General features: G+C 45.6%; 1 protein-coding gene across 28 annotated transcripts in view; it reads right to left on the bottom strand.

Annotated features, from left to right (window-relative positions):
* Positions 1-24,172, bottom strand: part of LOC142767628 (myosin heavy chain, muscle-like) — a 45,376-nt gene extending 21,204 nt beyond the window's left edge. For 8 of the 28 annotated variants that reach the window (XM_075869712.1, XM_075869700.1, XM_075869710.1 and 5 more), the window contains exons 1-14: positions 24,067-24,172; positions 20,804-21,060; positions 17,370-17,510; positions 14,050-14,206; positions 12,331-12,358; positions 10,697-10,808; positions 8,953-9,045; positions 8,801-8,864; positions 7,989-8,087; positions 5,142-5,245; positions 4,199-4,456; positions 3,283-3,432; positions 1,733-1,903; positions 161-340 (exon numbers count right to left, since the gene is read on the bottom strand). In XM_075869712.1, coding sequence (XP_075725827.1) covers positions 161-340; positions 1,733-1,903; positions 3,283-3,432; positions 4,199-4,456; positions 5,142-5,245; positions 7,989-8,087; positions 8,801-8,864; positions 8,953-9,045; positions 10,697-10,808; positions 12,331-12,358; positions 14,050-14,206; positions 17,370-17,510; positions 20,804-20,989 — 1,743 coding nt within the window. In that variant the 5' untranslated portion in view covers positions 20,990-21,060; positions 24,067-24,172. Of the gene's footprint in view, positions 1-160; positions 341-1,732; positions 1,904-2,386; positions 2,558-3,282; positions 3,433-4,198; positions 4,457-5,141; positions 5,246-6,291; positions 6,396-7,988; positions 8,088-8,800; positions 8,865-8,952; positions 9,046-10,696; positions 10,809-11,640; positions 11,741-12,330; positions 12,359-14,049; positions 14,207-16,544; positions 16,686-17,369; positions 17,511-17,904; positions 18,046-20,803; positions 21,061-23,837; positions 23,857-24,066 lie in introns of those variants that run through there. The other 20 variants (XM_075869718.1, XM_075869707.1, XM_075869721.1 and 17 more) reach the window with 9 other exon arrangements.
* Between the last annotated feature and the right edge of the window lie 501 nt (positions 24,173-24,673).

Raw genomic sequence — 24,673 nt, 5'->3', positions numbered from 1 at the left:
AGACGCAGAAGCTTTTGAATAATGCTGTACTGGCATTTTCGCTACTTTTTGTGCTACCTTGGCGTATATGTTTTGAAGTCTGTTGGGAATTGTGTTATGAGAGTAAAAAAAAAACTGAGTGCGATAGCAATTGTATCCAATAAGTGTTCGATAAGCTTACAGTGCCGGCGTAGTGGACGATGGCGAAGTGGGCCTCAGCCTGGCCAGGCTTGGGAGGCTTAGGCTTGATGAAGTTCGGTGACTTGCCAAGGTGGTTGGTCTTCAGCTTCTCCTCGAAGGTCTTGTCCGAAGCCTTGGGGAACATAGACTCTTCTTCCAGGATGGAGAGCACACCCATAGGCTGGTGGGCGAAGAAGACGAAGAGGCACTCAGAGAATGGGATGTCTTTTAATCATGATCACCATTTCAGAAACAAAACCAACAGCGAATACATTTAATGATAACTGTAGTCGCGGCTCCTGTACAACGGAAATTCCGAAATGACATGTTCTTAGACAAAAGTTCGTTTCAATGATTCACTGCAAGCTAAGAGCTGCGATGTGAAATGCTGTTTACTTTTTTGTCAGCAGTTCGCTGCAAAGCTTGACATACTACCTAAACATATTAATCCAAAGTAGAATTCCTATTGATACATCTTCGGAAGCATTTTCGTGCAATGTGAAGAAAATTTTAGGAGACGTCACAAGCAATGCTTACAACTGATCGTAGCATCCTATTTATGTATATCATCAGCAGTTAACACACACTGGTAAAATACTTGAATGCGCAATTCCTGCTGGCTATCGAAAATTTATTATTCTGACCATAGATGACCAGGGCTATCTATATTTATATACCTATCCCATTGTATTATTCACTCCAAGAAAATAGCCATGCATATATAAACAGTGCTGAAAATTATGTAGTGTTCTCAATAGTGCATTTTCGAGCAGAAAAAAAAACGTTGAAAATTGGACTAATATAGCCCAATCATGCACCCATAAACAAAAATCCAAGCATTTAATGGCAGATAGCATGTCCTGTAGAAGCATAATAAAATGCGCATCACTTCGAAATAAAAAAAATTGTAAAGCCACACAGATAGCTAATAAAATCAAAACAATAATGTAGAACAGACATTTTCAAATGGCACAGCCATAAAAATTGTTAACAAAAAATTTTATCAGAGAGGTAGGTCGCATGCATTTTGCAAAAGAGGCATTGGTAAGAGTGGTAGATGTAGCACATGCTTCATTACAAGCGTGTGTTGTTTGAATATTGAATGTGTTACACGTTGATCTGCTGTAGTTGGTGGCCATGCGTAACATTGGAGAAAAGGAAAAGTTGATTTACTTCGGGGCATTTGGGGGCGATTGGAGGGAATATCATGAACAGGCTACAAGTAATTTTGGAGGTCTGCAATAGTTATCACTGGGAAATCTATTTCGCATACATCTAAACGATGCGCATGCATTTATTTTTACTTCATTCGTGAAACACACACGGAACAAAGCAAAATGAGGCATCTGACTTGACGGCTCTCTATCACATTGCTTGCCTCTTTTCGCTTCGACCCTTTTGCGTTTACACGGTGTCTAGTTAGCTCAGGGAATATTCAGTCATGGGGTGTCCGCCATTGTGACTGACATCAGCTACGGTGGAAGGAGATTGTGCGGAGGGGGGGCACGGACTCGCTACGGGGAAGTCCTATAACCGGGGCTAGGCATGAGCGGTTGGTGGGAGGTGGCTTTACCTTCTCAATAAGCTCGATACAAGCTTGGAGGTCAAGACCGAAGTCAATGAAGACCCAGTCGATGCCCTCACGCTTGTACTCTTCTTGTTCCAGAACGAACATGTGGTGGTTGAAGAACTGCTGCAGCTTTTCATTGGTGAAGTTGATGCAAATTTGCTCGAAGCCGTTGAACTGTTCGCGACCGGATTCGATTTGGGGGGAACAGTTGACATGGTGGGTGTTGTGTATAGTAGGAAAGGACACAAAAAGAAAAATAGTGCAGTGGTGGCAGCGGCGGTTGTGTGAGGGCGGGTGAGACAGAAATGAAAAAAAAAAGCAGAACATCCGCATGTTAACAGCTTGAAGCCACAGTTTCACTAGAATCGGCAACTGTAAGCCAACCAAGGCACTGAAGAACGCCATCACTCTTGAAAAGTTCCCTGAGTGGAGTATTTAGGCATACTGTACAACTCGTGCTCAGCTGAAGCTTACGAAAGTCAAAGAGTTACAGCAGGAATATGAAAACAAGAGCTCTCAATGCCTTGGTGTGCTTTGGCAGCCGTCGCTTTGCTCATGACAGACGTGTTACGCGGTGGCCCTCCCTGTGGTAGCGGCTACAGTTGCGTTTGCGAGCGCACCCGCATAACTCGGGCGGGTCTCTTAGCGGCTAGTTACCTTCTCAATGAGCTCGATACATGCTTGCAGGTCGAGGCCAAAGTCGATGAATTCCCATTCGATTCCCTCGCGCTTGTACTCTTCTTGTTCAAGAACGAACATATGGTGGTTGAAGAACTGTTGCAGCTTTTCGTTGGTGAAGTTGATGCACAGCTGCTCAAAGCTATTGAACTGCGAGGGAGGAGGGGACGGGAAAGGAAGGAAGAAGGTCTAGATTGGGAAGACAGAGGTGGCACACTAGAGGAACGCTCCGCGGTAGCGGGCGCAAGGAGTCTAGAGTGTGTTGTGGCTTTAGTAGATACTGAAGTAATTGGTGCTGGAGAAAGTCAGGCAAAGAGGTTCCCTTCGTTCACTTGCCTGCTTATATACTTAAGGCAGATATCTAGGTTTGAGGGCACTTTCTATAAGCAAGGGGGGATGTATAGGTACTAGTCTAAAAAGGATAAGGCAGGACTTGAAAAGGTTTTGGGGGAACGGAGGGTATCCAATTGTCAGCTGGATTTTGAAGCTATTTTAGTTATTTAAAGCCAGGTCCAAGACGCCTCGGGTATTGAATTTGAGCTCCACGATAACTGATATACAGCAATTCCTGTCACTAACTCAAGCTTCTTTTCTTCCCACTAATACAATCCTGAATGATATGCATACTGCTGAATATACACTGACCGACAATCTAACATGCCTTATCCCATTTCGTGAAACGAAGATCTTCCTAAGGGCTTTTGAATCGAAAAAAAAACATACCAATCCCCAACTACGACGCGTCATATCTGAATACGTCTATTCGCTTATCGAGAGCACTAACACTGCAACGAGATAGAGATTCCACGTTACTGTATCCGCGTGACTGTTTTCTCAATCAAATACACAAAAAATGCCAATGGTGTCCGACTCACGTCAAAGATCTCGAAACCGGCAATATCCAGCACACCAATGAAGTGCTGGCGCTTCTGCTTGGTGTCGAGAGTCTCGTTGACACGCTTCACCAGCCACTTGAAGAGCCTGTCGAAGATGGCCTTGGACAGGGCGCCCACGGAGGCCGTCACCTGTGCGGGAATAAACGTTTAAAAAGTTTCAAAGTCGCCTACGCATTTCAAAAGCCCCGCCAGCATTCAGCAAGTGCATATACCCTATCGGGTATCCACAAGAGCTCCCTCTTTTCTGCCACAACAATGTTCGCATTCTCCACGCTAAACTGATTTCGAATGCAGATCGATAAAGTGACACGCGCTTCAAAATGTCGACCTAAAGCGTCCCGACACGTGTGCAGGCTTTTGTGTAATAACTTAGAAAGGCATGTTTACGTCAGTCGACTTTTGTGGCAACTGAAATGCCGTAAATGCCAGCATGACGTTGCATCTCTAATGCTCAATAAACAGTTGTTGGTAAATTCAAGTGGTCGCACACGTAGTGTCATTTTCCAGCGGCCAATACTAGTCGTTTCAGCAAAGGACCGACATATGAACTCCCGAGCACTGAACATGGCGTTAGCGTGGTGATCGCTCACTTGAAAGCAAATTTTGCAAATGAGTTCTGCGTAATCCTGCAAGAAGGTGGAACAATTCAAGAAGGAATAGTTAACACAAATCCAATTGAAACCACGTGTGAATCAATAAATATTTCTCAAAAAGGAAATATATATATTTGAAAAATTCATCCTGCCCCGAGGATCAAAGTCTGCATCCAAACCTTCCCCCATGGCTCTCGCCCTAGTTAAGCTATCCCTGCTATCAGGCTAATTCGAACTTCAAAAGTGTGGTCGTCAATCATTCCTTGCTTACAAAGAAGTTGACAGTGACTGGACGGGCGTACCTGGGTGATGTTCCTGCCCTGGGTGACGAATTCAGTGCCGACCTTGATGCGCGGCTTGAGCAAATTCTTGTAGAGGTCGGCGGCGTTCAGACCCAGCAAGTGGGCGACGCGCTCACCTTCCTCGGTGCCATCGGCCTCGGCCTGCTCTTCTCGGGGCCTCTGCTTGAACTTCAGGCAGCCGAAGTGCATCACGGCCGCCGTAACCTTGTAGATGTTCTCTTTCTCCTCATCCGTGAAGCCCAGCACGTCGAAGGCAGTCTGCGGTTCGCGCGTCGACAGAAGCGTTAAAATGGGGGCGCACGCTGCATTCGTTCACTTAAGAGCTCTTCTGGCCGATTCAAAGGAAACATTTAGCTTCTGACCAACGATAATTACGAAAGTTAGGCTAACCTTCCCCGAGTGCTCCTTGGTTTCACCAGAAGCGGAAGTTTTTATACACTCCTCTCTGAGATAAAGTTAGCAACAGCCGTTGCGATCAGAGCTCTCACGCACAAGCAGCTTCCGAAGTGAGTCTTCTGTAGTTGAAAATCACGAAAGAATATGCAAATGTGAAATTGTATGCATAATCTGAAAAATACGTGTAGAGACTATAGAAAATGCAGTTCAGAGACTACTTATTCCTAACAGAGAATACTCATAGAGACTTGATAGAGACTACTTAATAGAGACTTGATAGAGACTTACCTATTAGATAGCTAATAGAACCTAATAGAGACTGCGTAATTCGAGGCGTTCAAGTTTTTGCTCTACAGCTATAGAAGCAGATCCTGGGTAGCTGAAGATAGCGCAAGAAACAATCAAATCTACAGGTTTTGCTTCACACATAACCACTATACCTTCAGGATGAGAAAATAATGAAGAAATAAAAAAGTACTGATGATTGTGACATGATGGAAGGAAAGGGAGGCGGGACGTAAAGGAGGGAAGGAAAAGAGTTACTCACGTCGGTAACCATAAACTCTTCGCCGTCGTCAACACCGGGGATGCTAGTCTTACCCTGGGACACGAAATGGTAGTCGTTGACGTTGTTGCTAAGGAGCAGTTTCTCTGCAACGGCAAGGAACAGGAACGGGAAGGTCGCAACGTCGCACTCTGGCCACGACCTTCCCTATTGCCCACTGCGGTACTGCACCTTTAACGCAAGCCTAAAGCAGCCGGCCTGTATTATGTAGCTCTTAACATTAGTTCGTGACAAGACAGCAAGCTGAACAAATTTAGACTCCGTTCTAACGGTGTTTTTATTTCGCTTCTGTTTAAAGGTTCAGCTGTATTGCACTCAAAACGAAACAATTACTATGGCATCGCACCTTCTTAAAAAAAAATCTGTTTTAGGAAAACATATAGCTGCATCAATTCCTAGGCCAACAACAATTGCACCGAAAATATAAAAACTGTTAGACTGTATTTGCTGTGCCGCAGCGCGTGTGATGCAAGTATGACCGAGCAAGATTTTTGTATTTCATGCGAATTACGGAAGCGTTTGTTAAGCCTTGCACCCACCTGCACAAACTTAATTATGGAAGAAGTGTTGAAAACCTCGCTGTAGGCTGCGATCCGCGTAGCAAAATTACCCTTATTCAACTTTGACATGGTAATGCTTTCCCGAAGAAATCCGTGGTGTTTAACGAAATGCGGTAACTTCTGTCGGCTGGCTTCCTCTAGCGAAACGGGCGACAGCGAACGAGTGCCTACGACAAAGCTTCCTGGGAAAACGCAAATGCCGGTGAGCGTATTATTCTCGGGGGTATGTTTGCTTTGGCTATCACAGTAGGTGCAGTGGTTCGTCGGTGGTAAACAGGAGGCTTTAAACGAAGGTTTACCAGAAAAAAAGTGGATTGTGAGGGTTTGTCAAGGAGCATGACCGCGAAGATCGGGTAGTTGTGGAACGAAAAGGTCATTAGAGAGTGGTGGACAAGAGTGGCGGTACAGATTGGCGGTGGAGAATAGTGGTAAAGAGTGGTGGCGTAGAAGTGGCCGGATATAGATGATGGGGGGCATATAAAAGTGGTGGTAGATAGGTAACGTGCTCAAAAAAGGGAGACGGGACCCATGGTCGTGAGGCGTAGTGTCTCTCGAGTGACCGTGCTACTCACGTCCGTGGCAATCAGCTCTTCGCCGTCGTCGACGCCGGCAATCTCAGTTTTACCCTGAGCGACGAAGTGATACTCGGAGATGTCATTGCTGAGCAGCAGTTTCTCTGTGCGTTTGGAAGGAGGCGACAGGGGCACCGAAAGGCAAAGCTCATTAGACAAAGCAGCAGCTCAAGGCGCAGCACTCTGGCAAGCCACGCGGGTTAGCTCCAGCCCCGCGGGTCACAGCTCCCAACAAAATTAAGCAAATTCACGACTGGCTGAAATTTCTCCTTTCTTAATTAAGTGGGGCCAGCAAGTGGCCGCATTGGCAGATAAATTTATGGAGAAACTTACTGCTACCGAAGATAATATTGAATAATGCGAACTGATTTCTTAGAAAACTATTTATAAATTTTATGACAAAGACATTACGTTCGTTCAAAGCTTGGAAGCATCGGCTGCCCTTGTACCTTTCTTTTCTATATATCAAGCACACCGTAACATCGCCTACCCTGACAGGATACTTTTTTTTGTTTTCATAATCTGCTTGCAAGCGCTTTCACTCGTTAGTGCAAACATTTACGTAAACAGCAGACAAAAAGCATTGCAATGATAGGTGCAATGTAGCTAGCAGTTCTGCAGAAGTGCTGCTGTCCTGCATGCAATTTTCACCATAGAACGTTTCATGAAAACAGGTTTTTGATCAGTGCGAACTATGTATAATTTCTTGGTTGTTTTCCTTAGCGCAAAAAAAGCAAAGCATCACACGATAATGACAAAATAAATGTGTAAAAACACCAAAGCCCATTAAGATGGCATCAAAGGCATGCACCGTCAATGCACTCGTTTCGTCACACTTGTTATGGCTCAGCCCAAAACGGCAACTTCAAGCATTTGCATTATATTTTACTTGTAATAAGCAATGCGGCTGCGTAAAGCGTGCCTAAGCAGCACCAGTAATTTTATTTTCGTAGAAATCAAATTTTTTTGGCGATGTTGCAACTTAATATAGCTGTCAATCTTTCTGTGCGTATGTATTAACGCCTTGCTCAGATCACATCAACGGGTGTATCGATGTGTTTGTTTGTAACCGATTGTTAGATGTGGTCTTACATGTAGGCAATGAGCTGGTATGCGCACCGATCTTACGTGGTCGTCACGCGGCAAGTTCAATCTGGATGGCTAGATATTTTACTCACACATGAGAAATGCGTATGGACACGTTCCAACTGAAGCTCTATGCATACCACTAGCCATTCTCACAGAAGATGCCCCCACAGTATTGTTTTAGGCTGGTTTTACTGTAATGCCACCATCGCAGTTAGTGTTTCTTTAGAGCACAATAGTAAATATCAAGGTGTAGCAAATTGCGCTAACCACCGCATCGACATTATCATCAAAATGACCTCTTCTGTTAACCTAAGCGGCATAGGCACTTGAAAAGCTTTCTCTCGATTACGATGCTTTCGAACGAGGATTGAAGCTACGCGACGGAATACAGTACCATATTTCAGAAATATAAATCAGCGTGTGAAACTTCATCATAAACTAGGAATATTCTTCAGGATTGCCTCTAGTTAGAAACAAAGGTGCTTTTTTTTAGATTTTCACAAATACCTCATTAGAGTCGTTCTTTTGAAATTTCTTCCACATTTGAACAAGTCTGGGAAGAGTATGAATATGAATCTGCTAACAAAAAGCAAGCATGCATGGCTTACCCTTCAGCCCAGGAATCTTTCCTGACATGAGCTGGTAGAAGATGTGGTACGAACGCTCAGCGGGTTGCTGAGAGATGACACGAGCCTTCTCCAGTAGATCTGGTAGCAAAAAAGAAAAAAATTGTGCTTTCACCAAGGCCATTCTCTCCACTCTAAATTTTTACGATGCCGCAATTATCCGCGTATCAGAAGCAATAACTGTGTGTAGCGGGTGGTTTTAGCTGAGTCAGCACAATTTCCAACATCACCTGCGATATGCTTTTAATTTAACAAACCTGACATAGCACGCACTATTCCGAAACACTGCCGAGGTATTTTACTAAAGTCATACAGATCTGAAGTTTGGAGAAGCTCCATCTAAACGGCCGAAGCTCGGCAGCCGATGGCGTCTGCAATTAAGGAAAGAGTCGCTATCATGCCCTGAATAGTGTTCTTCTAAGGCGAGACCACCAGCAGTTCCTATCACGACGTCAGTTTATAGTGAACCCCCTTTGGCGCAGGCTCGGGTGCAGCTGCATTCGAGGTGTAGAGGTGGAAATGCGGCAGACTTCTCTAGTGGTATAACACTATATGAGTTATATGCCTGTTCGGCAAGCACGATGCACCATAACAACATATCAAGCACTTTAAGATGTCATTTTATGGTACACCGAACACATAAACAAGGCCTAGACCCTTTAGCGCGAAGTAATAACATTCACACCAACACAAACACATCAGAGGAACAATGTCTAGCATAAGGATTTGAAAAGCCGTAAAGAGGGGCATCTTGGTTTACAGGCAAGAAAGCAATAGCTATCTTCCGAACTCACATGTTTCAATGTCAGCACCGGCTAGCTTGCCCATCGGACCGAAGTGGATACGGATGAATTTACCCTGTGTTGAGACAACAGAACAAGATGACCCCATGAGTGGAAGTGAATAGACTACACAAATATTGTACAGTGGTTTGAGGTATACTCACGAATCGTGAAGAGTTGTCGTTACGCACGGTCTTGGCGTTACCGAAGGACTCGAGAACGGGGTTGGTCTGCACAACCTGATCTTCCAAGTTGCCCTACGCGTCGTGAGAAACTGTTAGAAGACCTGGACCATAAACATTCGTGGGCAACCACCGTGGACGTTACACTGCACCGCTGCTCTTGCGGCCACTGTGAATGTCTACAAAATGGAAGCTTACGCATTCCTGCCTTCTGCCTGTCTATTTCGTTATCGGTATTGCGGCTGATAGGACCGTTCGAAGTCTCTCATTCGCGCTTACAAGAGCTTCACAGCACGTACAATACAGGCGTTTGTAACCTTGCTCTTAGGGTCAAAACCTCCTCGAAGTTGCTAGACTTCAATACTGTGGCATACTCGATCCGTGTAACATGTCTTTATTAAATAATTAATGCCCCTGTGACTCTGAGTGTCAGCATATGTTCGTGCATGCAGCTCACGCCTGAAACACTGCTTGTGGAAGCGTCTTGTTCTATTTATTTACTTAATCACAAGAAGTTAGAAGCTTAACAGTAATGTCCGTCTAAAATGAAGGCAGGGTGTGTATCAGTTACAGAACTAGAGTATCATTTGTTTTTAAACGTCCACACGGGACATTTACCGCGTAGGAAAACCATTCTGTAGGTCTAGCAATGGTTGCAGAGTTAAACACTACGCTTTGTAAAAGTGCATATTATTGACCAGCCGGGTAATTAGTAATCAAAGGAGAAAAGCTTAATGACAGTCGCATTTTATGTGGTGAAGGTGTACAGTGTCTCATGTGGATACCGATTAGTTGTTCAGCAGTCTTGAGAAAGCAGCAACTGAAGCCATGCTATTATGTCAGCCAAGAATAACAATCAAGATAAATGAAAGAAAGGTTTTTGCGAGGATCAAGGCCACTACAAAATGAAGTATAGCCACGATAGTGTGCAGTTCTTGATAACGTGCCTGCAGTCCGCGAAAGAGGCGTTTACAGGACAAGATGTGCGGTACCGGATGGTGCAAAGGCAGAGCTCGGAGGGCTACATTGCCAGGACAACTATTGGTCGGCTAACGCGTGCTTTTACCGTTAGTGGGATACTTGGGATGACCCGTTTTCCTTTAGAAAACTCTTGCAATTGCTTTTTGCTCCATCTAGAATCAACCATCAGGACAAAGGCATAGAAAGCCTACCCGAAACCTAACGAATGACTTAAGGTCCACTCCGAAATTTACAGTGTTGCATGTGCTGTGCAGAGCTAAAGACGGATATTTAAGACTGAAAACCAACAAGAACTATTCCGATGGCTCACTTGATTGGGAAGTGTACTGTCGCACATTAAAAAAAGATATTTAGTAGATCTAAGAGTTATGCTCGTTTACCGGTTGAAGGTAAAAAGTGTTTTGCTGTGATCAATGACACTGATTCTACAGCCTTCTTTGCATAGCTGTGTGATTACCGCATTGCGTAATTGGAAACTGCGAGCGTTTTATACCAGTAAATTTCAGCCATTGAAGTTATTCCTAAACCAAATGTACCAAATACGTAAGACATTGTGTGGGCTGATTTTAAAGGGACACTAACATGATAACCCGGGTTGCTTCGCCGTGTTGTCCCAATGCCTGATGGAGCAAAGCACGCAACCATGCTTCTGAAACGAATTGTGGGACGGCTACAAGGAAATCACGGGATGTAAACAGCGGGCGGGCGGGGGCGGAAAGGGTTTTTGCACGACAGGTGTGGATACCTTCTTGGAGTCCTTCTTTGCGGCCTCCTCTTTCTTGCTCGTGGCGCCGACGTGCGCGAAATAGGCTATGACCTTTTTCGTGTTCTCAGTCTTACCGGCACCAGACTCGCCGCTAGGGGCAGCCGGAGGAGAAAAATTGAGGGTGGGCGGGAAAGAAAGAGAGAGAAAGAGAACAGTTGACGCAACGCGGTTACACCGAGGCATCGATCGGGTTATTAACGGACGTTCCGGAGGTTGGTGAGGTGTTCGGGTGCGGAATCCAGTCTGGGATTGGACTGGGTTGTTACGTCCTGGAGATGTTCTTTAGTACTGGTTTTCGCGGGGATTTCAGGTGGGAGTCGGTAAGGAGGTCGTGGCATCTAAAGGAGTAGGGTCCTTCTGCCTAAAGCAGACACCATTTTTCCCGAAGGAGAATACTTCCTTGAAGATAAGAATAGCTCACTCCTAAGGCCAACGCATACCTTTTGCCTAGAAAAGATCATTGAAACACTGAATACTTATGGCCTAACTTCTGGACGTCACGTTTAGCGGTAAAGATGTCGTCAAAATTCAAGTGCAACAAAGAAGCGAGGCCCCGGTTAACTCTACCGTGCCAGACCGCCGCAATACGCTTATTGCGTTGACAATCGCTTGAAATACGTAAAGGCGTATCTGACATCTCGATTCCTTTAAAAAGCTCTCCTCCTGCATGTTCCCGCGAAATGAAACGCCGCGCTGAAACATCGAGCCCAGTGCACCTATCTTGACGTGTGACGTTAACTCATCCAGATGGGTGCCCTGCCAACGATTACGCTGCCCCGAGGACACAAGGCTGTGACCTTTAGACGCAGCGACAGCGTACACAAGAGGCGGCAACATCTGCATGCGAGTTAGGGCTTAAGCATCGGCTGCTGCTGCAGTCGCCGATGTGGCAGCCAAGAATATTGTTTGTTCTTTCCACTTACTCCGCTGGAAAACTGCTGCTTAAAACCCGAGGCGGCGATAAGGGCGAAATACTGTATGACTTTTTTGGTGTTCTCAGTTTTTCCCGCTCCTGATTCGCCACTGGGAGGTGAGAGGGAAAGGAGGAAAGAGAGGGTTACCGGGCAGGGGTCAACAAGACGTGAGAAAACACTCACACACTGTGGAACAAGATTCCACCACAATTGTAAAATATATCTAGTGATCTACCATTAATTACCACGAAATAACCAATAACTGGGTGCAATTTCTTCAGATTAACCTGAAAGTGTGATGATTGGTGAATAGACAAGTGTAAATGTGGTAACAACGTCACACAAAGCCTGAAAGGCATAAGAGCTGCTCCTTTTTGCTATACCACTTTTTGTCAAGAGCAGTCAGTTTCGCTGCAAGAGATCCAGTTGGCTAGCGAACATCTGCTACAAATTTTAGCCTCCAATATTGTCTCATGCAAAGGAATCAAGGACACAAGACTATTTGGTGTTTGGTAGATGAGACCAAAAACGCGGCAATATGAAGACAGGTGGAAGAAATTTTCTTTCAGGATTGCCTCTTGCAGATCTCACACCACTGTACACAAGTAGCCTAAACGTCTACTCTTATATTTATAGAATTGTATCAGGAAATCAGAAAATACAAGATGTTGAAAAATCTTCAGGGTCAATGTGACTTACGTGATAAGCATAGACTGGTTCTCACGGTCTGTAATAAAAGAGAAAGAAAATGCCGTTACAATGTTGTCCCCAACGGTACGCTAGTACTGAAGTAGTGATTAAGAAAATGTTAACCATGAAGGCAACGTATCACATGAGTTGAGCCATTTGGAAAGTTGGTTTCTTACAAACATCAGCTTGCCACAACGCCATCTAGGGTTTAGTGAAAAGCTTGGGCGTTGCCTGATGCTAAGTAATATGCAGCCGTTAAAAAAATACTAGGTTGTGAAAAAAGAAGAAATAATAATGGTACACGTAAATATTTCTGAAGCACCTAAATGAGAATATAAATTGTTGATGCAAGTACTAGACCACGATATGTACAACATACTCCCAACAACGAAAATCAGCAGGCATATTGACGCCGCTGATCACTCGACGAATATAATCCTAAAAAAAGCTGAGCTTTTTGATGGCCGTATCTTCGAACTATTCATTCCATTATTCAATATTTTCCCGCTATATGGTAAGTTCCCGCAATTCTTCTACGCCTGATGCTGGTTTTGTGAGTGAATGAGTTGCAAAAACTACAAGACACCTTTTCTGCACAGCAAGAGCTGATGCACACAGAAAGTGCCTCCCGTCTTTGCTCCAACTGTTGCGTGCAGTGCAACATCGCCAGTGTTCGTCCATGACTATGCATGCCAAATAGAACGCACGTCGTGTCAGCGTGTGGTACAGCCATGGTCAAAACGCTGCACTGTACGTAATAACTGTAGCTGGTACGGAACGTACAACCACCGTGCACCTAGGGAGGTTCCGTAACTCATCCACGTTCTAATTGATAAGAAAGCGCGAATGTTTAGACGATAACATTGCTGTAGCCAGAAACAGATTGAAGAAGTTTATTTCAGCTGAGTGTGGCTAAATTAAAAGCAGACACACGCGGGATTTCCTGGGAGCAACGAGAGACGCCGCTGTTGTTACGAATAGGTGCAAACGGTGTTAAGCTGCTCCAAATAAGCCTAACTACGCTATCCGAAGCGGTACCCTGGAAGTTAGTGAGTGATAGAGTTGACATCGGTTTAGGACGCAACGATACGCACCGCAACGCTATGCCCACAACAAACGCAAGCTTTGAGAATGCTGTTAGAGAGCTTTCGAATAGAGTACTGTATGCTTTGCGTATGCTATTCGTAGTTGTCACTACCATTGCGCATGCGTCATTACGCTGACCGTCGTTAGTGTTCGCGCTCCACACGCAGAAAGTCTAAAACAGGGTGCAGGGCGAGAGGCCCACAACGCCCGTTTGCGAGTAGCGAGGGTGCTGCGAGTGTGCGTTAGCGTTTGCGGGGGATACTCAAACGCTGAGCCTTCAACGTCCGCTAACCAAGGGTATGGCAAACGAAAACTCCCTATTCTAAAAGAGAATTACCATGCGCCATACAGACTCGCGTTTTAACGCTAGCGTTTCTCGAAAACTACCGCGGAAAAGCCCTCAATTTAAACCAAGCAAGTAAGCTCTGGCACGAGTTCTAATCTCACTTCCTTTTTCGGTAAAGTTCGTCACGGATTGCGAACCAGTACGTCTAGTCGGCACGTGCCATCAATATACGAACACATTACGAAACCTGTTCACTGCATGAACTCCGCGTACGGTAGCCGTGACCGTCTCGATCACGTCACAAGTAAAAAAAAAACATTCGAAGACACATGCGAATGTCGAAATGCAATACTCACTGGCCAACATGTCCATGTAGGCTCCATCTGAGACGGCGAACACGTGGGGAGGCACCTCAGTACGCCTGCGGCCCTTGTAGATCTCCACGACGCGCTTGGTGTAGATGGGGAAGCGTTTGTAGGGGTTGATGGCCACGCAGAACAGGCCCGAGTACGTCTGTTGTGCGGCGCAGTCGAAGAAAAGAAGGACGCGAACAGAGACGCTGCGTTAGCCACGTCGTGACCCATGCCACGAAACGACACACGGCGTCTGGTGCGGTTCGTCAACAGAGGCGCAACATTTAACAGCTTTCGAAACGCCACGAAACGCAGCTGCTCCTAAGGCTCTAGGCAATCACGTGACCCACAGCGTCTGCCGCTTTACGGCTCCTGTATATTTTTCGTTGTTGTTTTTTGTGACAGCCGCGCGTCTTACCAGATGTGCGCTTGAGCTAGGGAGCCTTTCGCGTAGTTGATTTCGCGACTGAGGTTGCTAGCACGAGCTCTTGCATTTAGTTCGCGGAGCTAAAACAAATATACAAAGAAAGCATTCCTAATAAAAAAAAATATGGCTGTTTTTACGCGTCGGGGGAATTTTTTTGAGGTTTTAAGTGACAGGGTGTTTTTGACGTCGTGTAAGCAAATGTTACGCGCGTCTGCGAATTCTTGGCGACGCTTTGAAACCCTGACAACCGCGTACGAAGCCTCAGAGAGATTTAAAGGTCTAAGTTTGAGGCCGCATCTAAGTTGTTAATACCTAAACCCGCAGCAGAGTATGCTACGGGCAGTCTACGGAGACAGAACGCACACGCGATAACGAAGTTTTTGAACACGAGTTTGCAAAGCATGCAGTAACCGTAACAGCGCTTTCACAAATTTACACGACATGTGGGCTATGACAATAAGTACGAAACTTTCTTAGTAAAACGCAGCTTCACGCCTCGTCAAGGAATCCTGTAGGATGTCAATCGACTGTTTCATGTACACATAAACAAAAATGTGACTCTTTTTTTCATTTCTTTTTCATAGGAGATGGTGCAGATGTTCCAAAACGAAGAGAAGAGAATTTAACGGGAAGTTGGATTCCCTGCAAAGGCGTAGGCTGAGGGGTGCAATAAAAACAACTGAATGAAACAAAAATATAATCAAAATACAAGCATCAAAAGGGGAAAATTCGATGGAATCATGCCGTCATGCATATCATGCAGGGGAGACCCAAGCTGCAGGGGAGCCATGCTGGCTTCGGCGTCCGTCGTAGCCTACCCTTCAGCGGTAGTTGGAGCTTGATGGCTGTTTCATGGCAAGATCCACTGCAACAGATTTCTACGTTCCCGGATCAGAGGGGTGGTGGGTTCTACAGGTAGCCTCTGTCCTTTAAGAAGGAGTATTGAACGATGCTTTGGTGGAATAATGAACATTCCAAGTGTCGTGCAACGTTTTTACTTCTATAGGAGAAAACGTTCTATGGGGGCCTGGCTGTATTTACCATTACAATGCATTACGCAAAGAATTTTTAAGTACAATTTAGTTGAGAATAAATTGCATTCAAACTCAAATTCATGTGTACAGATAATTTAGAAGTAAACAGGGCCCCATAGGCAATTCGTGAATCTCATGCCACTATGGGTACAAGGGGTGGTGTTTGGGGTCGTTCTGTGGTGTGTGGAACGCATGAACCGGGATAAGGATCGTGACTGGGCGTCGAAATCAAGGGTTGCTTTTGTAACTTGGTGTCTTACTTTCAACAAAATATTGTACTTATGATCGCAGCTGTTGTCAACATGGAAGCCACAAATAGTCAGAGGTTTCATTTGAATGAGTGGTGCCTGGTTTTAGGAACGACCAGGTATGCCCACTGACTGCGAATGTGTTCATCTGTAAGCTTGGCCTCTTCTTACGAAGTGCCATTTTGTGGTCTCGTGGTCCAAGTAAAGTGAAATAAATACTGAATCGTGATTTTTCACTTCCGGTGATATAATTTGGAATGATCGGGAGAAATTGCTTATAAAAATCGGGGTGAGGTAAATATTTGGGCAGCAGAATTAGGCGTACTTGGCTTCAGTGCTCCCGATTGACGAAACAATACTCTGAGCATAAATGAACGCAAACTGTCAAAATAACATAACCAGAACATCTGACCACATCTTTTACCGCTGGGTCTACATTATTAAATAGAAGGGAAACAATACACCTGCCTTACACACATGATATCAATTTTCGTTTACAAGAGATAACAAGGAAGCTTATTTTTTTCCTTTATGGGAGAGCTAGAAGATTGACTACAGTGCGAAATTCATTAGTGACTTTTTGAGAATGCCTCAATTTCCTTTTTCTTCGCGCTGGCTCCACTCAACTTCGACGCTGACCAGTGCACGCGAGTGGTCGGAGCGTAGAGGAAGTGGTTTCATGAACCGGTGTGCGTGCGGGTTGTGTCACTATAGACTATATTCATTCTGGTGCAGTAAGGCTATTTGTTTCGTGTCGCGTCTTGCTGCTCGAGCGTTTTCCGTACTCACGTAGATGAGATTAACGTAGTAACGCTCTTTGAGGTTGTGCAGCACCGAGGCGTCGTTGAGGTACGTCATGTTGGACATGTCTTCGCACTTCTCATACTTTGGTGGGTTCACCTGCTGCAGCAGGTCCTTCTTCACGGGGCGCTATACGATGCGTGCAAGCGTGTGAGCGTGGGGGCAGAGAAAAAAAGAGAGAAAAGAAAGAAGCAGTGGTAAGCGCCAAAGGCCAAGTCTGAAGCAGCAGAAATAGTTACAGTGCGGCAACTCTAATACCGCTGCAGCAGGATAAGGCCAAAGCAAATCGCCGTCGCCGAAGCACGCTGTCTTCGCTGGCGGTGCGTGGCGCTCTGCGATGAAGATCACACGGAAGTTAGTTCGAGCAGCAACGCTGGCAGAGCGCAGTGGTTTTTAGGGCGGCGGGATTTCTACTAACTACTTTGGTTGTGAAGGGTAGTCCACCACGGGGGCGTGGGGCTGGCATATCCGGTGGGACATGGGTTTGGCAATTCCGATGGGGTTGGCTTTGGGGGGCTTGATGCTAGGACTTGTAGGCGTTAGGGAATACACTACTGGGTGTACGAGAGGAGTGGGAATCTAAAAGTTTGGGGCATGAGGCGTAGGCCTCGAGTACGGTGCGGTGCGAGGGATCGGAAGGGAGATACTTGAAGGAAAAGAGGTTGACACCTCCGGGTGCATGAGGAATGCCACTTTGGGGACGGTGGGTCTCTAATTTGGGAGTGCGGGCTCTACGCATCCGTGGGGGTTCGGTGCGTGGTGGTACACAAGGGGATTGGACGGGCCTGTGCGGCGGGGTTTTTCCGCACTTACGTAGATGAGATTAACGTAGTATCGTTCTTTCAGGTTGTGCAACACCGATGCATCGTTGAGGTAGGTGAGGGACGACATGTCTTCGCACTTCTCATACTTTGGCGGGTTCACCTGCTGCAGCAGGTCCTTCTTGACGGTTTGCTATAAGAGCGGACAGGCATGCGTTTAAGCGTGGGCACAAAATAAACATAAATCACACAACTCCAAAACCGAAATAAAAATAAAAAGCCGTAATGAGCGCTGAAAACTCAGCCGAGCGATAGCCGCACGGAAGGGTGCATGGCTGAACCACTTCCGTAGTAAAGTGCAGCAAAAGGCTGCGCGAGCGATGGATGCCAATGTTGGCAACACTGGGCTTCCATCTCGGTTTCCGCAAAGATTTCAGGCGCAGACAAAACAAACGTGGTTAGTGTAGCGCTGTTGCGGCACAGCGCCACCAGGACGGCTGGCTTGAGAACGAAACGCACGCTGCATCCAAGCGAGTGCCGATGAGGCACGGCAAGGCACGCCGCGGTGCGGGTGGTCCCGCACTTACGTAGATGAGGTGAATGTAGTATCGCTCTTTGAGGTTGTGCAACACCGAGGCGTCGTTGAGATAGGTGAGAGAAGCCATGTCGTCACACTTCTCGAACTTTGGCGGGTTCACCTGCTGCAGTAGCTCTTTCTTCATGGTGCGCTGTGGGAGGGGAAAAGCGCGGGTCTCCCGGGTCAACACGTGCGCGTGACAGGTTGTGTTTTAGATAACCCGTTATGTGTCCTGTATTTGGAGCATTACGTTCCTGTTATGGGGGGTTGGGTGTAATAGCGCATTGAATACATTACCACAAGAAAATAATAGGAATGCTTAACTGGTGACCAAAAGTTGCGTGATTCGTCCAAGTGTCCAGTGAAAATTTGTGTGGTATGCTACCGATATTGTTGTGCGGTAAGGGTGAGGGACGGGGAGTTGGTCAAACATTGCAAATTTTTGCATTTGGGAAACAACTCCTGTTTGACAACAGAACGCTGTACACCTTCAAGGCATCTTTAATATGACCGACCTGACTATTACGGCGGGACTGAATCGGCGGCATCTTGATTTTTGTGACTCAACCACTGGACAATATGTAATATAGAGGCTAACTGGAGTTTTATACGCTCTATCAGAGCCTATCATGTTATTCATTAGTATGTGATACCTGCTATAGGAGAAATGCCTATAAATCTTTAAAATGTGACTGCAAATTTCAAGCCTTCCAGCCGCGAATCTGCTTACTATAGTCTTGTTCAATGGTGCCTTCTGGGGGCACTAACATTCTGTTCTCGCTTTCCCAATACATTTCCGTGCACTACCACTACTACTGGCACCGATTCTGCACTTCCAAAAGCTTTGGTTTATTTACTATTTTCATTTTGTTCTTTTTTATTATCTTTGAAGGCATGTATGTAGCTACGTGAGCAGCCACCGCAAGCCGCTCCTTCCGCGGCTCAGTTTGGTCTAGCTCGAGTGAAGGTAGCACAGCCAACGAGCCGAGCCAAAAGCTGGCTGCCCAACTACAAGCCAAGGTTTTTTTTTTCTTTTTTTTTCTACATCTTTGTTTTTTCTTATCGCTCTGGGACGGCAGTGCAGGCAAGCGGCTCGCCCGCCGTCCCGCGCGTGGTTGGGTGGCGGGCGGGCAGCCGTGGAATGGGCCGACCGGTGCCCGAAATACGCGCGCTCCGCTGGCTCACCCCGAAATAGGGCGCCCCGCGGCTCGATGACGTCACGGGGTTCGTGCGGGCTAGGGTTCCGGCAGGCCCATTTAAAGCCGCATCTGAGCCGGCCACTTGGGCTTAAGCTCCCTCTTCGGCCGCCAGTGTGTGGCGCGACCACGGAGGAGGTGGCTGACTAATGCACGCAAGAATGGCTCCGCTGCTACCCGAGCTGACAGAGGTCGTGCGATCTTGCTAAGGTCTGGTGGCTCATTGCATACAAGGCACAACCATCGCGCATGGAGACTATCTGGTGGTTATAGTAAGGAGGCGCTGGACTGCATCGCTAGCATATTACACGTGCATTTTAAAGCACCATGGTCGACGCTACGCTGGCTAAGTTTCTTTGACATCTTTGAATAAACCTAGTGTAATACGTATACCGGTTAATTAACAACAAAAGATAGTTTGCTTTCTTCACATTTCGGCTGTTTACGTCAAAGCCTTTGCGAGTAAAAAGACACGATTATCAAACTTTGGTCTATAATTGCTGGCCTATTGCCCTGTGGAGTTCCTTTGGCTTTCTATAGTGGTGTTAGCAAGTTTGTAATTAGTGGTCGCAATGGATGAAAAAAGAAACAACAACAGTGCGATCCCGTGTTATAGTGTGTTGAAGTATCTTACTGTTTTGTAGTTTCCTGCAAGATGTTTAGTGAACATCGTTTCGTGTGCCGCCCCCGTCTAAGATGAAACTATAAAAACTATTTTAAACATGGCAGGAAAACAGTCAACACAAGCACAACAACAGAACAAAAACACATAAACAAAAATTCGAAAGCCACAATAAATGACCATACATTTAAACCGAAGACGCAAGGTAAATTATTTCTCACGCTTCTGACATGCACTCCAAGCTCTCTAGATTTCGTTTCTTCTTTTCTTACTTTTACTAAAAGATTATATGTAATAATAAACTATGCGCTAAAAATAGGCAAATTGAAAAAAATGTCGCGTGTGCTTACTTTACGGACAATTCGATCCACCAGTGATTTCGTACAGTTACGAACAGAATTTAGCATTCCGTACCCTTCCTCTTTGTGACTAACTAAGCAGTGATAATTGCTCCAAATACAAAACCATCTATTCATGCACATGTAGGTATTTTTGCCCGTATATCACTGCCATTATCATGTGGTACTAGAACTTTACGTTACCATAAACTCCTCCCTGAATTTTTCAGCATTTTGATTTCACGAGGTCTCACCGCGTGCTTTTAACAGAATATGTCACGTTACCAAATTTTCGGCAAACATTGGCGGCATCTTTATGCCTCAAAAGCAGTAATAAGCTTAAGTTATATCCATCACGAAACGTGTTTTTTTACCTTTTCTTGTTGGCTACGCAGCCGGCCTACGAATTTTGAGTCATAAATTTAATGCCCGTCTGTACTGCTTCTAAACGGGCTTCACCACTTTCAGTGTTGCCGAGAGGTCAACAACTCTGCATTTTTTGTCTTCAATGTACCCACTGGCCAAATTTCCCGCTTTCGATGTTACGCCTTCTTTACCTCCTAAGCTATGTTTGCTGTCCTGTCTCATAGCAGGAAAGCTCTCAGAGTGCACTGCAAAGTCTGTTTTTGTTTGCACCTCGTAAAACGACCTAATAAAGGCTGGTATCTAGTGTCCATTTCGAAGACTTGGTCATGGCTTATGTGGCAACATGCGAAAGCAAAATAGAGAGCGGGTGTGGTGGTAGGCGCCTACCTCTCCGCCGGGACAGTCGACGGTGACCATGTCGCCCTTTGTAGAGACGATGTTGCCCAGGACGAAACCTTCCTTCTCGTCGGGCACCCAGACCATCTTCTTGCCATCGTAAGGCTTGGTCTGGTCCTTGCGCTTGGTCTCGAGAGAGACGAACAGGTACTCGGTGGGATCGGGGTCCTCGGCCATCGCTTCTTTCGTGGGGGGCTTCTTTCGGAGAGGAGTCGGCCGGCGTGTGCCGCTTCAGCAAGCCTTCCTGCCTGCAGTCGACAAACAGCAACACATCAACGCGTGTTCACGACGTCAGCCGAGCAGCGAAACTATGAATATTCGAAAGCCACAAGGCAGTGAGACATGGGGATAAATAATGGGACGTGGTCTTGAGGATGAAATTAAGCAAATCGTACTTCCTAACTGAAAAGCGGTTTCATTTGCAACTTTGGCTTTGTATTGGCGGATGGACAGTAAGTACTGTTTGTATAAGTAAGCTGTAATTCATACCGTAATGGAGCAGGTTATGCCTTTAAAACGCGAATTGCTTCCCTTATATGCCATTCACGAAGAAAAATGTGCAGTTCCGTGGTTTTATGGGGAAGTTCTGACAGAAGTATTATTTCCCGTCCAGTAATCCCCTCAAAAGACGTTTTTACTATGCAACGGTATCATTGAAACGTCGAGGCTTTACTGAAATTCAAATATATGAACAGCGAGTGCCGCCTTCCTGGAAATTATTCACGTCATGCCTTCGGTGTCTTCAAATATTGCATAGTGCATAATTTTTTAATGAATCGTTAGCTCCTTGGCGCCCGTTGTGTTACTCCATACCACAGAACTTCATCGTAACGTGAGAAGGTGGAGATGTGCAGATTAAGAATTGCTTTCGATTATCCGCAATGTTTCAATGCACTGACACCCACCTCCCCCTCTCCCCAATGCTCGGAGTAGAAAAAATTAGTTCAGTATGTTCTTCCGTTTTTAGGTCATTGTAAGGAACACAAGCATAGTTGCGCACTGTTTTACAACTATAACACACATCGTCAGTACTAATTTTTAAACTGAGCATCTAGGCTCATAATGGACTTTGCTTTAACCTCCAAATGTGCACCCCAGTACATTTAAATAAAGTTGGCACCGCCAATGAAACCTTCTCGATATACAAACACCGTTTGAAATCGTTTATATTAGTTGCACCAATTCAGCCTATCCCACATGATATACCTATGTGCAATGACATGCACAGCAAGAGTAGATATGTATTGGTTTATTGCACGTCGTGCTACACAGAGCATCATTTGTCAAATCAATGACGGCCCACTATTGGGGCCGCTATTAGTTTTCACCACCATAAATTGACAGTTGCTGTTTGCTAAGTAACAGTGTAATAACACTTCGTGCGATAGGTTTCACTGAGTGCAATGACAATTACACTTTGTGTAGAAACAAATCACACTGTAAACACTTAAAAAATAGGCAATATGCACCAAGGCCTCTAGGAAATTCAGGATGGCCACGCCCCGTCGCTATAAACGGCGCCGCAGGCTTTGTCCTTACTCACAATGCAACAATGATATGATACTTGGTTGTAAATTGCGTCATATGCAGTTATTTACGCATACAGTTATGTGTTTACCTAAATACTTCGTGTCATAGAAGGTAATCCAAATGATTGTGACGGCTGTATTAGGATAAAATTTGTCCAGTGCTCTTGAGCGCAGTTGGCTTTCATACAGTGTCTGTACGAAAAAATGCCTTTTTTTTTCGTCTTTTCGTCACTACGTTGCGCTTGTGGATTTCATCAAGCAATATTGGTTGCAGCGAAATGCAATATGAACATGGCTCGTAGTAGTGCGACATCAGTTTGAAGACTAAATTAACTATAATAAAAAGCTTAGGCAGCCATTAGCAAATATAATTGCTTTTCATGCGTCACAGCTAGTGTACGCGTTGTTATCTTGGCCGTAAACTATAAACTACGAAGAGGCGCTGAATTAGGAACAGATAAAGCTGACCACCAATGTAGTCCTTTGTCGTCAACAAGCTTCAGTTATATTACAAGAACTAACCAAAATTCGGATTCCGCTCAGTGCATTGAGCGATAATATTTGATTGTTGTTTTAGAGATAAATTTTTGTCCTTGTTTATGCGAAAACGTTTTTGATAATGAAAACAGACTCTTATAATTACATACTTTGGTGAAACATACCTGTCTATAGCACAAATGATAGACCTTAGGATAGATTTTTTGGGCCACCATTGTGCCAGAAAGGCCTTGCGATCTTTCAAAGCTTCCTCCATTCTTAGCCACCCCTTTGCGAGCCTGTTAGAATTCTTGTCTATGAAGCAGCACTGCTGTTTCATTTAGTCTGTGTCTTTCAGCAGTGCCATAAAATATTTCGAATGGTAAGCATAATGGTCACTGCAATATACTTCCATAAAGTTCAACGAAGGACAAATGAGTGACATTGATATTACCCCTGGATCGACAACCGTGAGAATGAAATAGGGTTCAGTTGCGCATCATGAAATCGTGCCTGCATCGTCAATTCAGTACGTGAAGTGATCTATTTAAAAATGAGCAGCTCTTAACTTGAGCTCTACGCCTACCCTTCGTGGACAGCACGGTGGAAATATACGCTTCTGCTTAAAAGCAAAATAATTGCCAATGATAAAGGATTTTGCTTCCTAGGCATTCTATCACTTGCTTAACAAGGCTGGAGATCCTGTTTTCTCGGCTAAACGCACTTTCACGAGAATTTTGCTTATTGCGAAACAGTTGAAAAAAAAAAAAAGCTCTGCACAGCATCGAAGGTCGCTTGAAAGTCACCTCCCTAAGGGCACCAATGTAACGGCGGAAATGAAATTAGCTAGCGTAAAATCTTGAAAGTGATGCCGTATTAGGGTGCTGTCGCTTTACCATAATAATATGAGCACTTCCTCCTTGCACTTTTGATTACAGGCACATGGTGCTTCCAATGTTGCCAGGCCTAAAAGGTATCTAATGGTTAAGATCTGCATTATTCACCAACGGCTTACGTACGATACAAGGTAGTCGATATCCTCAAGCAGCAGCTCTATCTTGCACTATAGCGTAATCCGTATCGAAGTGGATGGCGCTGGCGGACGTTGAAGCCTGCGGACACCAGTGGAGGCGAGGCCTTACCTGGCCCCGGGGAGGGGGGTGGCAAAAATCCCGAATCTCACGAGAGTAGCCCTCGGCGACGTCGTATCCAGATGCACGAAGTTGCGTGAGGCACAGGGGCACTTACGTTGGAAAAGCTCAGCTGTGGGGGCCGTTCCGGACGGCGGGCTGCTTTTAAGCGAGCCCGCTGCACGCGCCAGCCCCCGAAACCAGAGAGGGGCGCGCCATTGGACGCCGCCATTTCCCCCTCGGCATTCCCCTCCCCATACAAAGCCTGGAGCGCCTTGGGCACGGAGCCTCCATTTTTGGACCAGGGAGTCGCAGGCGCTTCGCCAAAATAGCCGGTGCCGTCGGCGGCGGCAGAAGCGGCGGGGCAAGGCCGCCAGGCTGTCAACCCGGCGGTCGAAACCTTTGGACTCTATTGGAATGCCTCGACTGGACACTGACCGGTGTTGAAGGAAAGACTGGTACCAGTCATGCCTTCAAACGAAGCCTATCTGCAATCTTGTAACTATTCTTATCTACAAGGTGATAAAACGCTATATACCATTCAAGTTAATGCTGATGTACAGGTTTAAATAAATCTGGACGACTCTTCATGGAGTGGTGTGATTGTTATTTTGCCTCTCTCCGTTTTATGTGCACAGCTTCAGCGTTGACTTAACACATTGACACGTTTGACGGGCAATAAATCCGCAGTACTTCGGGGCCGCAATGTAAGCCAGCATTCCAAC

The sequence above is a fragment of the Rhipicephalus microplus genome, chromosome 7, assembly GCF_043290135.1.
Source record: "Rhipicephalus microplus isolate Deutch F79 chromosome 7, USDA_Rmic, whole genome shotgun sequence".
Classification (NCBI taxonomy): Eukaryota; Metazoa; Arthropoda; class Arachnida; order Ixodida; family Ixodidae; genus Rhipicephalus; species Rhipicephalus microplus.
Note: the sequence above shows the minus strand (reverse complement) of the source record. Positions and strands in the feature narration are given on the sequence as shown.